General features: G+C 41.8%; 1 protein-coding gene across 1 annotated transcript in view; it reads left to right on the top strand.

Annotated features, from left to right (window-relative positions):
• Window positions 1–15,000, top strand: part of Atp8b1 (ATPase phospholipid transporting 8B1) — a 127,872-nt gene that overhangs the window by 69,789 nt on the left and 43,083 nt on the right. The window contains exons 3-6 of the mRNA XM_031366248.1: window positions 7,857–7,954; window positions 10,647–10,760; window positions 12,581–12,679; window positions 12,798–12,855. Of these exons, the coding sequence (XP_031222108.1) occupies window positions 7,857–7,954; window positions 10,647–10,760; window positions 12,581–12,679; window positions 12,798–12,855 (369 nt within the window). The remainder of the gene's footprint in view (window positions 1–7,856; window positions 7,955–10,646; window positions 10,761–12,580; window positions 12,680–12,797; window positions 12,856–15,000) is intronic.

Genomic DNA, 15,000 nt, shown 5'->3' with positions numbered 1-15,000 from the left:
TGGCTGGCCTAGAAAGTGCTAAATAGATAGACCAGCTTGGACTTAAACACGCAGCCATCCCTCTGCCTCTGCTTTTTGAGTGCTGAAATTACAGGCCAACGCATCTGGTGCAGATCTGGCTTTGGCATTTTTCTTTTCATTTACTTTTACAATCCTGAAAACTGCAGAGAATGCAATTACCTGGCTAACTAGTTATTTCATGAACATGTGGAAAATGTCCCCATGTCAAGCATGAACATATGGCTGATAGTCTGAAGGACTTCCATTTCTTCCTTCCCTTGTTGCACAGAGGAAGCCACCATCATTCTTTTCTTTAAAACGTTTTTATTACATTTTTATTTATTTGTTTGTTTGTTTGATGTGTGTGTGAATGTGTGTGTCTGCCTGTCTACGTGTGTAAGGAGGGCATATGGGGCATGTGTTTGGTGTGTGTGTGTGTGTTTATGTGTGTTTGTGAGTGCATGTGTTCTTTGGCCCACATGTGACAGTCAGAGGACCACTTGTAGAAGTCAGTTCTCTTCTTCCACCATATGGGCCTGGGGATCAGACTCATGTGGTCATGCTTGGCAGCAGGCATCTTTGTGCTCTGAGTCATCTTGCTAGTACCATCCTTAATTTCATAGCCACAACATTTTTTCTTTTCTTTTTTGTTTTGCTATCTGAATCCATGTCTTTAAATACTATAGTTTATTTTAGTTCTGCATGCTTTTGAACTATGTGTTTATTTATATGGATCTATATAATATATATTCTCATTTAAAATATTTTAAGGTGTATTTATACTTATTTCCATGGCCATATAAATTGAGAGAAATAATAGAATCACAAGCATATTTTTAATAATAATGTATGCAAATGAATCTAATTTGCATGAGTAGTGAGTGAAAATAAAGTCTCCCATCCCAACTCTTCCTCAGCCACGAATTTTCCTCTTCTGGAAAGAAATTTGCTTTTACTAGTTTCTCCTAGACCCTTTGAGAGGTATAGAGTGCACATATAGATATGCACAAACCCTTACATACTTCTTAGTCTGTGCCCCCAGGGACATGTGTGTGCATGCAGCCATACCATATACTGCTTCTGTGCATCTTGAAGCTCAAAGCCCAGGATCATAGTCGCTGTCTGCCTTTGTCAGTTGGCCATGCGATGTAGAATATGTCCCTACCATCCATACAAAGCCACCTCATTTGTTTTATTTATTTTTCTCTCAACTTAGGCTTTCAATATGTGAATGTTTAACCAACTACTCCTAGCAGGCTTATTCCTAATCCTTGGACAGTGTGACAGTATTCAAGAAGCTCTGCATGGCCAGCTCCCTCCTGCAGAGTAGCGCACACATGGAGGGTTACTCCTAGAAGTTGGAGTGTCCTACAGTCCACTGGGTACCAAATTCTGAGACACAGTCACACTGCTCTCTGCAGAGGCCATCCACAAGACCAATTCTTTTCCACCCAGAGCATCATGAGATTCTTTATTCTTTGCCAGAATTTTAGCATTATAAGATAAAATAAATGCTACCTCTATGAACACTGCATCTTCAGTATCTTTTCTCCTGTGAAAGAACTGTTTGCATTTGTGTGTGTGTGTGTGTGTGTGTGTGTGTGTGTGTGTGTGTGTGCACATGCGTGCGAGTGAGCTGGCTTGCCTGCCTGTGTCCTGTACCCATGTCTCTCTGGGATGATTGGTCTTCCTCTCTTAATATTATGATCCTAAGCTTTTGATTTCTCTAGTCTCCTGAGTGGATAGTAGCTTGTGCCAACTAACCCAGGCTTTTGGTTGTTGGTGGCTTTGTAAATGAGAATTCAAAACAGCAAAGAGGATAGGGACTTGGCCCTGCTGCTTCCTTTGCCAGATGGCACTGATCAAAGCACTTGGCATCTGTGGCAACACTCTGGACATCACGTAGCTGTGCTTAGATGTATCAGTGACAGCAAGCATTTCCCAGAGTGGAGTGATACTGATCCACGTGTGGCTGATGTTACATGCATCCCAGACAGGTACCTGGTTGGTTTGTCACCACAACTCTGGCTGGTTATCTTTCTAGCATCCAACTGCAGGACCCTTTGTTAAAGATGTACTTTGACATTGCTCCTGGTAAATTTATAATTTCTTCTCTTTATGTGGTCACTATTCCTATTCTAGAAAGTGAAACAAGATGCTTTCTTGGGCCACAAATTGTGATTATTATGTAACTGTATAGTAAAATATATCCAAAAGGCAACCACCTCCACGGGCTACTTTGCTAGCCTTCCTAAAGACAAGCACACCAACACAGCATTTCAAACTACAGAAATAAATGTTCTCTGATTACTTTATTTTATATGTGTGAGTGCCACGGACTGGGTTGCTTCGGGGACCCCTTGTTCTATGGGGTGATTCCGGCCTGGTGAGCAAAGAATTTGGCTAGTGACAAAACAGACACAGCACAAGGGAGTGCTGTAACTGGATGCAATTTGTACAAAGTAGAGATCAGGCTTATATGGTATACAGAAAACAGGGCAAACTACAGAAGTCACGTAGGCAGGAGATGGCTACATCAAGGTCAGTAATATCAAACAGCCAGGTGCAAGGCGGAGGAGCAGTGGTGTATTTCTTCTTGGGCTATTTTGGTATCTCTGAGATAAATTCTCTGGGTCTGTCTGAAGCAAGTAGCTGAAGGTCGTATCTGTAACATGAATAATTAGTGATGGGAGCCCTACAACTTCTAACTTCTTACTGGCAGTAACACAGTTTTTCTTTTTGTGGGACTGCTCTGATAAAAAGTGCCTAACTGCTATCTCTAACTCTTGAGACACCCTGTCTGGTAAGACAGCTTCTTAGTAAAAATTCCAAGCTAATTACAGCTAGGAAATCTATTAGGATTATTGAAACACTGTGAAGGCCAGGAAATATTGTTCAATCTCAGTTTTAGCTATAACGAAATATGTCTTAGGGCGCCTTTATGCCTGAATAAAGAAAGCACGCAGATCTCTCCACAGATTATAGCAGAGATCAATCTGGAACACCTCTGAGTTAGGAGATGTCAGCAACTGGGCTACCTCAGGAGACTGACTCCTTTTGAAGTATACGCCTTATGTCCCTGGATGTGGTACATACATACCACTGTAACCCAGCACTCAGGAGGCTGACACCGGACAATAATGAGCTCCTAGCCAGCTTGGCCTATATAGTAAGACCCTGTCTTAAAGAATAAAATAGTAAGGGCTGGATAGATGGCTCAGCAGTTAAGAGCACCCTGCTCTTTCAGAGAGGACCCTGGTTCAAATTCCAGCATGTACATGACAGTTTCCAACTGTCTATAACTCCAATTTCAGGGCATCCCATGGCCCCTTCCAGCCTCTGTGGGCACCAGGCATACATGTGATGCTTTACACACACATGCAGGTGAACACCAATACACATAAAATAAAAATTATTAATAAGTCTTTTAAAAATAATAAAAAAATCAGCTATATTGCAAACTGCTACAACCTGGAATGGATTCACGGCTGTTCTAAGAGACCTCTGTTTCAGCGTCTCTCCTTTAGCGCTCTCCTTGAGTGGGAAAGAAGTGTTCTGATTGCTGATCTTATCACAAAGCTCATGGGTTGTTTTGTACTTCCACTTCCATTTTCCCTCTTGATGAAATTGCTCTTGAGCTTGAGCGACGCCAGGAACATTTACACTTGTCATAACACAACACTTCCAATTCCCCCATGAGTGGCAGCCAACCCCGCAAGGAAATGCTCGGGAATGGCGTTCTGATTTCAAAAATGTAATCAAGTTCATTATTTGCAGTCTGCGCTTGATCCCTTATAGTAGTATCTGTGTTTCCTAAGGAGTAGGAAGATGGAAAATGAGTCACTTAAAAAGATGAGGTATTTTCATAAGTACAATACTGTTTTTTATAATAGCCTTGCAATTGATCGTTTTAATGATCCCTCACTCATAAGTTTTTCTTTCAAAAATAGCACATAGTGCTCATTGTCAATTCCATCAAACCTTGGTCCACCCACTGTGTTGTCCCTCAAGGGAAAGTTCATCTCCCTGCAGGTTGATGAACAAGTCAGATGCTGCCTATGGCCTAACTCCTAACTGATGGCTTTCTAACTGATGGCATATGTTTCATAGCAACAATCCATTTGCACCTTCATAGTAGGAGAATAAGCATGGCAGTATGCTGTGGTAACAGAAAGGATGATTCTGTTCTCATAATTGACCTTCCCAAGTTGGCTCTTGCTGGCCCGAGTGGTATGGAGCAGAGTATAACCAGCACAGCAAGGTTACACTTGGCAAGGCAGACTACACTTGGAGCTCAAATAGACCTACTAGATTCTAAGTCTTATGCTGATAGTCATCTTGCTGATGGCTCCTGCCAATGGTTCTGTGTTCTGAGCTATAGAATAAAGATATTAACCACTAGGCACCATGCCTGGCACATTCATAGAATAGAGCATGTTATCTCCAAAACTGACATAGTAGAGGGAGGTAGAAGCCTAGGTGGAAGAACAAGACAAAACACAGGAGATGCAGCCTCCTTGCCAAGTGAAGTCATCTCCGTGTGTGAAAGTCCCTTGAGCCTACATTTCCACTGAGTGCTGGCTTTCAACAACAGGGCACCAACTAATATAGAAAGGGAGCAAGCTGAACTATGAATTTGGCATTTCCAGTTCATTCTGAAGATACTTTTGGTGCTGCCATGTTCAGAACTCAAGGAGAACTTGTGAGGAATTCAAGGACAAGCTTGGCAGGTCCCAGGTTCTCCTGGGAACCAGTCTGGGCAGAGAGGAGGACACAGTATCCATGATAAAGTGTGGCTATAACAACAGTGGTCACTGCTGTACCTCTGACAAGCTTGGCTACAGTACAGATTAAGTGGGAAGGAGGAAAGTTTAATTTCTGTCTGTCCTCATGAGAATATGCTCATTTACTATGTCTCAAAAGCACATGTCTGCCTCTGCTCTAGGGCGGAGTCAGCTCCATCACTTGAAGACCTATGAGTGGCCCTGCCCAAAGGGACAGCAGACAGAAGATAGAATAAACTATGTACTTTGGGAGTCTAACTGATAAAGGACAGGCCACAGAGGGCTTTAAAGGTTAACAGCTGCCATAAAATGGGGTTTAGATTGGAGCAGCTATTGCCTCAAATGTAATGGCTAGTTACATTCATACTTTCTACCTAAGGATTGTGATTTTTCAAGATTCAAAGACAGAGTAGCCAAAGGACAGCAGTCAATGAACGGTGAGCTGGCTTGTTCAACATATTCAAAGGGGGACACTGTCCTAAGAGAATGGCTATAGTCATGCAGCTATCAGTGTCTGAGCAATGTTGTCCATACTGGTGATACCAGACATGATCAATGTTCAACTGAAACCATAAAAAGAACACGATCCTCAAGTCTACTGCTAGAAGTCATGCAGTTGGCCTGACCCAACCACTGGCTGTGTTGAGGATGACTAAGCCACTGGGAGAGGCAGCCACAAGTCTCCAACAATATCAGAATGACCCAGATTCCATGTCTTGAAGCTTATGAAAGAACTCTGACCATGACTATGAGAAACATCAGCTATCCAAGAAGCTTGCAACTGGCTAGCTTCCTGTATATCTGTGTATCCCTGCAGGCAAGTAGATATCTTGGGCAACGGGAAAATGCGTGTGTCTCATGAGACTACTATGAAGGACCAGATCAGAATTTAGGCCATTTTAGCTGTGGTCACCCATAGGCATGACTGTATTTGTGGCAAAGGGATGAAGAATCCTACAGCTAAAAGGACTTCTGGGAGATCAGGGTAGATTTGACACCAAAACCCTCTATCCCACACAACAAGCAGCCTTAGGAGTGACACTGCCTGTAGGGTGGAAAGGATGTTGTCTTAGTTTTATTTCTATGGTGGGGATCAAAACACCCTGCCACAAAACAATGGCCTGGGTTTCTATGTAAGTTTTTCTCTTTCCCTTTTAAAGATTGTACATGGAGAATCAAAGCAAATGATGGAAAGTTCTACAGCCAGCCTCATTTTATCAATATAAAGTCATTTGGTATTAGGGATTTATATTTGCTCAGATTTCCAGGTTACAATCCATCATAGCTGGAAACTCAAGATGACAGGAATTTAAAACAGCTAGCCAGATCACACCCACAGCCAAGAGCACAGAGAAATGGATGTGCATATGCTTGGATTTTTAAAACTTATTTATTTATTATTATATGTAAGTACACTGTAGCTGTCTTCAGACACTCCAGAAAAGGGCATCAGATCTTGTTATGGATAGTTGTGAGCCACCATGTGGTTGCTGGGATTTGAACTCAGGACCTCCGGAAGGGCAGTCGGTGCTCTTACCCTCTGAGCCATCTCAGCAGCCCCCTGTGCGTGTGCTTGTTATTCAGATGCCTTTGTCCATTCGTTTACAATCCAGGACTCAGATTCAGGGAATGCAGACACCTAGAGTGGACAGGGTCTTCCCCCATCAGTTAATCTAATAAAGACAATCACCCACACACTATATCCATAGACCAAACTGATCTATCAATCCCTCATTGAAACTCTCATCATGGATGATTCTAGATTGTGTCAAGTTGACGATTAAAATTGGCCAGCTCAGTTGGAGATAAGGTTGATGTGCACAAAGAGATACATATAGAGGCTTCATCTGAGTTGGAAATGCAGTGTTACAGAGAGGAGGACCTGGGCCAAGTGGCCTCAGGGATCCACCCTAGAGATAATCAAGTTAGCCAGCACAGGATGATGGTCCTAGATAGGTGTTTAAAGAGACATCTGTTAAACAAGGAATTGTTCACCTTAGCAGTGGAGATACTGCGAACTGTCTAAAGCTCCCTGGAGTTCAGACATAACAACGGCATGACATGAACTTGGAAAGATGACAGGCTGGTCACCAAGAAAAGGCATGCACAATGGCGATTCAAGATTGTGATTCAGAAGTGCAGAGTTAGCTGGCGATACCTCTTTGCAATCCATTCATTCGTTAACTATTTAAAGCAATGTAATGTTAGAAACAAAGTAATAGGATTGAAATTTTAATATAGCTGTACACTTTTGGATCTTTGGCAGTTTTCTTTCATTCATGTTGGAGGTAGACTGCTCTTTTAGAACACTGGTGCTCCATGAGCGGCTGGTCAAGTGTCAACTTGGATATTCACTTGCTAGGACTATAAGCTGTAATTTAAACATCTGACATATAGTCTTGTGGGCTCTGACTCTTGAAGGGCTGAGATCAAGCCGTTGGCAGGTTTCATCCTTCCCAAGAATCATGAGGTTGGGATCTGTCTTATTTACCTTTCCTGTTGCTAAGATAAAATACCTAAACAAAGGGACCTTAAGGGAAAGGAGGGACTTATATTGACTCACAGCTAAAGGATACAGTCCATCATGGCAGAGAAGGCCAGGCCGTAGGAGGTCGAAGCAGCCAATCACTTTGCAGCCACACTCATTCAAGAAGCAGTTAGAGATGAACACCTGTGTTTCGCTCCTTTTCCTTCCCCTAATGTTAGGACATGAGCCCATGTAGTGTGTTCACAGTGAAGTTGGGACTCCTACATCAGTTAACGTAATCAAGATAATTCCACACAGGCATGCCAAGAGCCCTGCCCGTCATGTGATTCTTGACTTCACTGTCAACCCAAACTGACAATTGAGATTGCCCATCACAGGTTCCACCCCAGGCTCTATGACTGTAGATTTCCACCTTCCACAGATGACATCACACCATCCTCCTTCCTTGTTGTCATCTCAATAGCCTCTTTGAGGAGGCTATCATGGATATAATAGATTAGGGCTCACTCTCTAGACCTCTCTTTGATTCCTTCTCCAGTAACTTCCATTTGTACTTAGAATTCTTTTCTCTTTTTCTTTTAAAGATTGCACGTGGCAAGTCAAAGCAAATGATCGAAAGTTCCATGAACAACCTCATTTTATGAACACCAAATTCTTTTGTATTAAAGAGAGCAAATATGCGGTAAGTTAATGCTAAAAGTGTTATTATAGTAGCCCAAGTTTGTCTAGTCACTGTCATGCTTGTCAACTTCAAACAGCACCTCCCATCTAGGTAACCACTTGCCTAGCCTAGGTCTATTAATAACTCTCCCTCACTCTATAGACTGTCATTTTTATTAAAGTTTAACTACTCTGAAGGTTGGTAGGTATGACTTGAAACAAAGTAGAATCATGTCAATTGGAAACTTCCCCTGTGTAGCTGCTAAAATATTTATGAAATTTTTATTGTCACTGACGTTCTGTTTTGAAAGTAGTGAGTTGACTCTGCCTTGGATGGGTTTAGAGATAGCAAGGATATTTTCTGCTACAATGCTTATTTCCTTTAATATATGATAAAACGTATAGACAAGTGGAGTCGGAGAGATGGCTCAGTGGTTAAGAGCACTTGCTGCTCTTGCAGAGGACCATAGTTCAGTTCCCAGCATCTGCAAGGCAGCTCATGACCATTATAACTCCAGTTCTTGGAAGCATGAGACCCTCTTCTGACATCTACAAGGACCAGGCATGCATGTTGTACGCATACATACCTGCAAACAAAGCATTCATGCACATAAAATAAAAATCAGTAAATCTATAAAAAAGAATACAGACAAGTGTTAGTTAAAAGCAGAGAAAGTGATTTATTCAGTGTGGCCACATCGAGAAGAGTAACAAATAAAGCAGTCTAGTGACCTCCCAAGTCCATTTTCTAGAGTCTCCCATGAGATGAATGATAACTAGAAGATGAGGGTTATGCATAACTAAGCTGTCCCTGTCAATATGTTGCCAACCCATCACTCAATGTGATGGTCTAGTTAGATCCATAAGATGGTCTGACAAGCTGCCATGAAATCTCTCTCCAGGAGAGAAATTCCTTCTCTGGCTGGCACCAGATTTTAGCCTTTTCCTTCCTCTCAGCATGAAATGACTGGGACAATTCCAATTTCTTGGGGACCATTGTTGCAGCCGTTTGATAGTCCAAGGGAAGGATGAAAGTGCTTATTCTTAGAATATCTTTCCTCTTGCTGTGACTATTAGAGTACCACAGCTGTGTGGCTTAGAACATAGAACATTATTTTCTAATAGTTCAGGGGCTTGGAAGTTCAGAGTCAAAGGGTTGACAAGGTAGGTTCCTTATGGGGAATCTCAGAATAAAATCCATGCCTTGTCCCAGCATCTGGTGCTTGCCCACAATTCTTAGCATTCTTTGGCTTGTAAACACATCACTCCAATTACTGTCCAATCCAATTTTCTGACTTCTTCCTATGTGACTCTGTATCCACCTACCCCCACCATCCTACAAGACAGTGCTTCTCAACCTTCCTGATCCTGCGACTCTTTAATACAGTTCCCCATGCTGTGGTATTCTCCAACTATAAAGTTATTTTCGTTGCTACTTCATAACTATAATTATTTTACTGCTATAAATTCTAAGGTGTAAAAGTAACTTTTATTCTTTTGAAGTAATTGCCATCTCTAAGGGTTTCTGCAAACCTAGGCCTTGTCCTGGAAGCTTCTAACCACCTTACTGTCTAATCTAGGCCTAGAATGTTTTCAGCCTCCGAGACTTGCTGGCTCACCCTTTCTAGCTCTTTCTAAACTCTGGTTGGCTGATCAACTCAGTTCAAACTCTTCTCCAAGCTGACCAACTGAATCTGGCTTCTCTCTCAGCCTTCTGACTTTTTGTTTTGCTCAGTAATCTGTTCTAGTCTTCTGCCTTCTTTCTCTTCAACCTGTCTCTGTAAAACTCTCCTGGAAAAACTGCTTCCTCTCTCCTTCTTCTGTCTCTGTGCTACCCTCTTAAGTGGCTTCCTTTTCCTCTCTCTTCTTATGAGAGTTGGGCCTAACTTATTCTGTCAGTTCTGTCTCTAATTCATTACTTTGTCTTCCACTCACTTAGACATGGCTTTCAAACATGGGTGCTTCCTTCTACAAACCAACTTTACCTTCATCATTTGAGATTAAAGGTATAAACTAAGGGCATATCTTATTTTAGCCAGGGGGATTAAAGGTATGTTCTGAGACAGAGCCATACCATAACTAGAAACAGCTTTTTTCAGCAAATAACACAATCTCTGTGTCTGCAATATCATCAGATATTCTGCAATAAGAATGTGAATACCTGTGTTTTCCAATGGTCTCAAGCAACCCCTGTGAAAGGGTCAGTTGACACCCCCCCAAAGGGGTTGAGACCTACAGGTTGAGAGCCATTGCTATAAGGAAACTAGTCATTAGCTTAGAACTCACTCTGATCCTCTGTGAAGTCATTCTTATTTTATCTGCTAACCTATAGACAAGTAAGATCTTGTTAATGTGCATTAGAGTTAGACTTCCTTTTGGAGGACTCAAATCAACCTGCAAGAAACATCTTTTTGTTTTTTCTGAACACACTGTGGCCTTTATCTTCCCTTAATAAAAGGCTCTGTTCATGTTGACATCCATCTTTGGCCCAAGTTCTAAGAGGTACAGTGGGTCAAAAAATGTGACAGTGGGATCCATAAGGTCACAGCCTGGCATCTGTACCTTGCGATTTAGACTGGAAAATCATTTCAACTTGAATTATGGCCCCTAAGTTTTGACAAGCTATGGGAAATAGTGATTTGTGCAGGTGGTTCGACCTGGTGTATGGCATCATTTACAATAACTCATTGTTGTTTTGTTTTATTTTCCAACAGAGTAATGCAATTAAAACATACAAATACAATGGATTTACCTTTCTACCCATGAATCTGTTTGAGCAGTTTAAGAGAGCAGCCAACTTCTATTTCCTGATCCTCCTGATCTTGCAGGTAATGCCCTTTGAGGCCTAGACTCAGTGACAGATGCTGGACGCATTCAGCGAGTAGAGAGGCTCAGAGGAGCAAGTAGACAGTCTACTTTTATTAGGGTTTTCTACAAGAGGGACCTGTGCCCCATGTGAAGAACCAGCTCAGCAAGTGTTAGAGGGAAGAAATTGGAACAGCATTCTGGTTTTATTTTGCCTTTTTGATTCAGATGGGGGATTGAACTTTGAACCTCATACATGTTCTACCACTGAGCTATATACAATCTTCATTCCTCTTTTTACTGTTTTAATTTGAGGCAAAGCCTCACCTACTTGCCCAGGCAGACCTTGAACTTGTAGTCTTTCTGCTTCAGCCTCCCAAGTAGCTAAGACTATGGGTATGAACCAACAGACATGATTTGATTCTGTTTTGAGAAAACTTGAGTTTGTACTGATATGAGCAATGAAAGTAAGTAACTAAAACTAAGATATGTATTTTACAAAATGATTTGTACCTTAAAATTAGTAGGATGTTTTTGTTGTTTGTGTTTGTCCCTTAAAAAAAAACAAAAACTTAGTTATCTGTTTTTTCTAAAAGGATACTTTTGTTCATAAAGCATCTTAGTTCTTTTTGTGAGTTGGTTTTATATTAGAAACAAAACGCTTTTTTTTTTTTAAAGCCAAGGAATCCTTATCTGGAGCGTTAGACTTTTATCTGTTACTATCACCAAGGGACTCTACACATTTTAGTTAATGCTCACAATCAACCTTTAGTCCCTGATGATATGTGGGTCATAAAGATAACGTAGTCAGTTGGCTTTATTAGATTCTTTATCATAAGGGTTGGACTGGAAAACATCTAGTCCACTGGGATTTACTAATAAAGCCTTAAAATATAGTAGCATGTGTGTCTGAGAGGGACGTAGGACTTGTGGAGCAGAGACTATAGAAAAGATAGAAAAGACAGCAAGAAGAAGTGGATATTCAACAGATATGGGGAGACAAAAGGCTTGATATCTTGATGAGAAAAGGTGTGCACTTCAAGTCCTATTAGGTTTTTCTGTGGCCAGTAGGCTCCTTTCCCTTCATTTATTTCAAAAGGAAAAAAAAAAGACAGATTCGTATGTTCATGATAGAGCCGCAGCCCATTCACTTTCTCTTAAGGTCCAGCAGTCCTCATTAGAGTGACAATAATAGGCTATTCACTGCTAATTTGCTGACTATGTGATAAACACCAGCACAAACTTCATCTTGCAGAGAAGAACTGAGGTATAATATGATAAAGTAACTTGCCCAGAGTCTGAAATCCCGATGGTGTAGAGCTGAACAGTTCTAAACCAGGGAGCTTAACTTCAAAGAACCAGCTATGGCCCAATGATCAGCAAAGGAATGGGAGAAATCTTTCCTCAAGATGCATCCATTCCACCTGAGACACTGTCTTGATGAGACAGAGCTTCCTTTGTTGCCAGGGCCAGTAGCAAAGACCACGATAGGAGCTTTAGCTAATCAGTTCAGCCGGCCATATTGCCCTCTTCTGTCTAGTTGTTGGACCACAGTGACCCCGGGCTGAACACGACGTGCTTAGAGTCAGGGGCTGCTTCCTCCCAACCCTACCCACTCTTAGTTTTTACAAAATCATTTAGAGTAGCTATGATGTAAACCCCCTTTGATGTCTGATTAGAGACAGCGGGATGGCCCTTAAATGTCCTTTCCTTAGTGCACTGCAATGTATAGACTTCTTCAACGATAGACATTTAAGAACTTAAAATCAAATATCCTCTACCAGGAAGTTAGATATGCTTTCGTGGGAACATGTGTTCACACAAGCTTTTCGGTTTCTTTCAGGCAATTCCTCAGATCTCCACCCTGGCATGGTATACCACACTTGTACCTCTACTTCTGGTGCTGGGCATCACAGCAATCAAAGACCTGGTAGATGACGTGGTAAGGATTTCTCAAACCACTTTCTTCCGATCCTTCTGACCTTGCTGACTGACATGTGTCCTTGATGTTTGAAATCTCAAGATGATCCAAATAATACTCCCTCGTCTTCCTTCCAAAGGCTCGCCATAAAATGGACAAGGAAATCAACAATAGGACATGTGAAGTCATTAAGGATGGCAGGTACCTACCTTTCATTTAGCTATCATGATTGCATGTATAAATGGGTCTAGATGCATATTAGAGACCAACTATTAGAGCCTAGACATCTCTGGCACATTAGCTTTGTGTGTCTGTGTTTGTGTGTGTTCTTGTGAGTCTGTGCACTGCTGCAGGTATATGTGGGGATGCGTGTATATACACATGGTACCAGAAGTCAATGTTGGACATCTTTCCACAGACGCTATCTAGCTTCCTTTTTGAAACCATGTCTCTTAAAAAGTTCTGGGGCTCACCGATTCAGTTAGACTAGCTGGGAGGTGAGCCCAGGGGTCTGGCTAGCTCCACCTCCCCAGCACGGGATTACAAGCATGTACTTCTTGGCATTCCTGGCTTTTCACATGGGCTCTGGGGATCAAACTCAGATCCTCAAGACTGTATTGCAAATACTTTACTGACTGAGCCCAAGTATATTAGAATTTTAATAGAGAGTCATCTCTGATAAAGAGAGATTTGCCTTTCCTTCAGGGCTGTGGAGCTGTACCCAAATTGGAATATATATATAGTTGCTAATTGAGCTTGGGCTACCAGAATATGTAGCTCTTACATATTCTGCTTCCTCCAGTGTTTTGCATCTACTGCCACCATTCCCAGATGTGTCCCCTTCATAGATATCCCCCATACCTTTCCTAATTTGCCACCTAAAGTGATTTGTTCCTCCCCCTTTTTTTCAGAAGAACATTAGTACTCATTTTTTTAAAAAAAAAAAAAAAAAGATTTATTTATTTATTTTATGTATATGAGTACACTGTAGCTGTCTTCAGATGCACCAGAAAAGGGCATCAGATCACATTGCAGATGGTTGTGAGCCACCATGAGGTTGCTGGGAATTGAACTCAGGACCTTTGGAAGAGCAGTCAGTGCTCTCTCTCTCTCTTTTTTTTTTTAAGATTTATTTATTATTATAAATAAGTACACTGCAGCTGTCTTCAGACAGGCCAGAAGAGGGCGTCAGCTCTCATCACGGGTGGTTGTGAGCCACCATGTGGCTGCTGGAATTTGAACTCAGGACCTTTGGAAGAGCAGTCTTCTTCCACTCTTAACCACTGAGCCATCTCTCCAGCCCCAGTATTCACCTTTTTATGATAGGAATGGCATTAGAATTATTTATGTAGGCATCTTACCTCCTGGCCCATCCCACCTCACTGTTTAGAGTACATCTAACTTGCAGAAAGAATTCAATAGACTCTTGTTCAAGGAACACAGAGTATAGTCAACTCTAGCCAAGCCAACCAACTGAAGGACTAGTAATGAGTCGATCCTCAAGAAAGGACTCCAAAGGCAAATGCTAAAAACAGAAATGAAAGCCCAACTCAAAAGACTTCTTAGTGTGTCCACGACTAGGAAAATAACCCAGTTTACAGCCAGAGCCACACACCCACTGCAGTTAGTTCAAAATAGATGCCGCCAAGTGGTAAATGTTGACAAAGGCTTTTTTTTTTTTTTCTCTTTTAAATCCATGTAAATAAATGAATGGATTCTGGGTTGGAAGTTACCTCTGGAATCACTTAGAGTCAATATTGTGAATGGGAGTGAGATTCTTTGTCATCCCTGGTAATGGGCAGCTCTGAAGCTAGGGGGAAGCTCAGAGTAGAGTACTCGCACACGCGCACACACAGGCGTGCGCACACACATACACATGCACATGCACACGCATTAGAAAGGGAGATATCGTGTGGAATTTGAAGAAGGAGAGGAACCCTGTGAGAGTTAAAGCCTGTGAGGATTCTTGGTGGCCTATGAGAATCATGCTTTCCTGTCTGGTACCAGCACCAAGCAGAAAAAAGAAAGAAACAAGCCAACAAACAGAAGACAGGGAGGGATAGCAAGCCCTGAGCACAGAGAGAAGGTGGCCACTGTCCCCCTGCATGCTGAAGGTTTTCTTACATTAATCATGGTGGAAAGAGCACAGCACGAGACTCCAATGTCTCCCGACAGGTTAAGGTGACTCCTGTGGCATCAGTGGAAAGGGAGAACTTGCAGCCACTCTCCTGTGATTTGCACATTTTTGTTTTTAAGAATCTTTGACACCCAAGAAGAATGGGAATTTCTTGGCCTAAAACTTAAAAACCCAAATTGTCTTTTTTTTTTTTTTTTTTTTTTTT

This window comes from Mastomys coucha, unplaced genomic scaffold, assembly GCF_008632895.1.
Source record: "Mastomys coucha isolate ucsf_1 unplaced genomic scaffold, UCSF_Mcou_1 pScaffold13, whole genome shotgun sequence".
Taxonomy (NCBI): Eukaryota; Metazoa; Chordata; class Mammalia; order Rodentia; family Muridae; genus Mastomys; species Mastomys coucha.
Note: the sequence above shows the minus strand (reverse complement) of the source record. Positions and strands in the feature narration are given on the sequence as shown.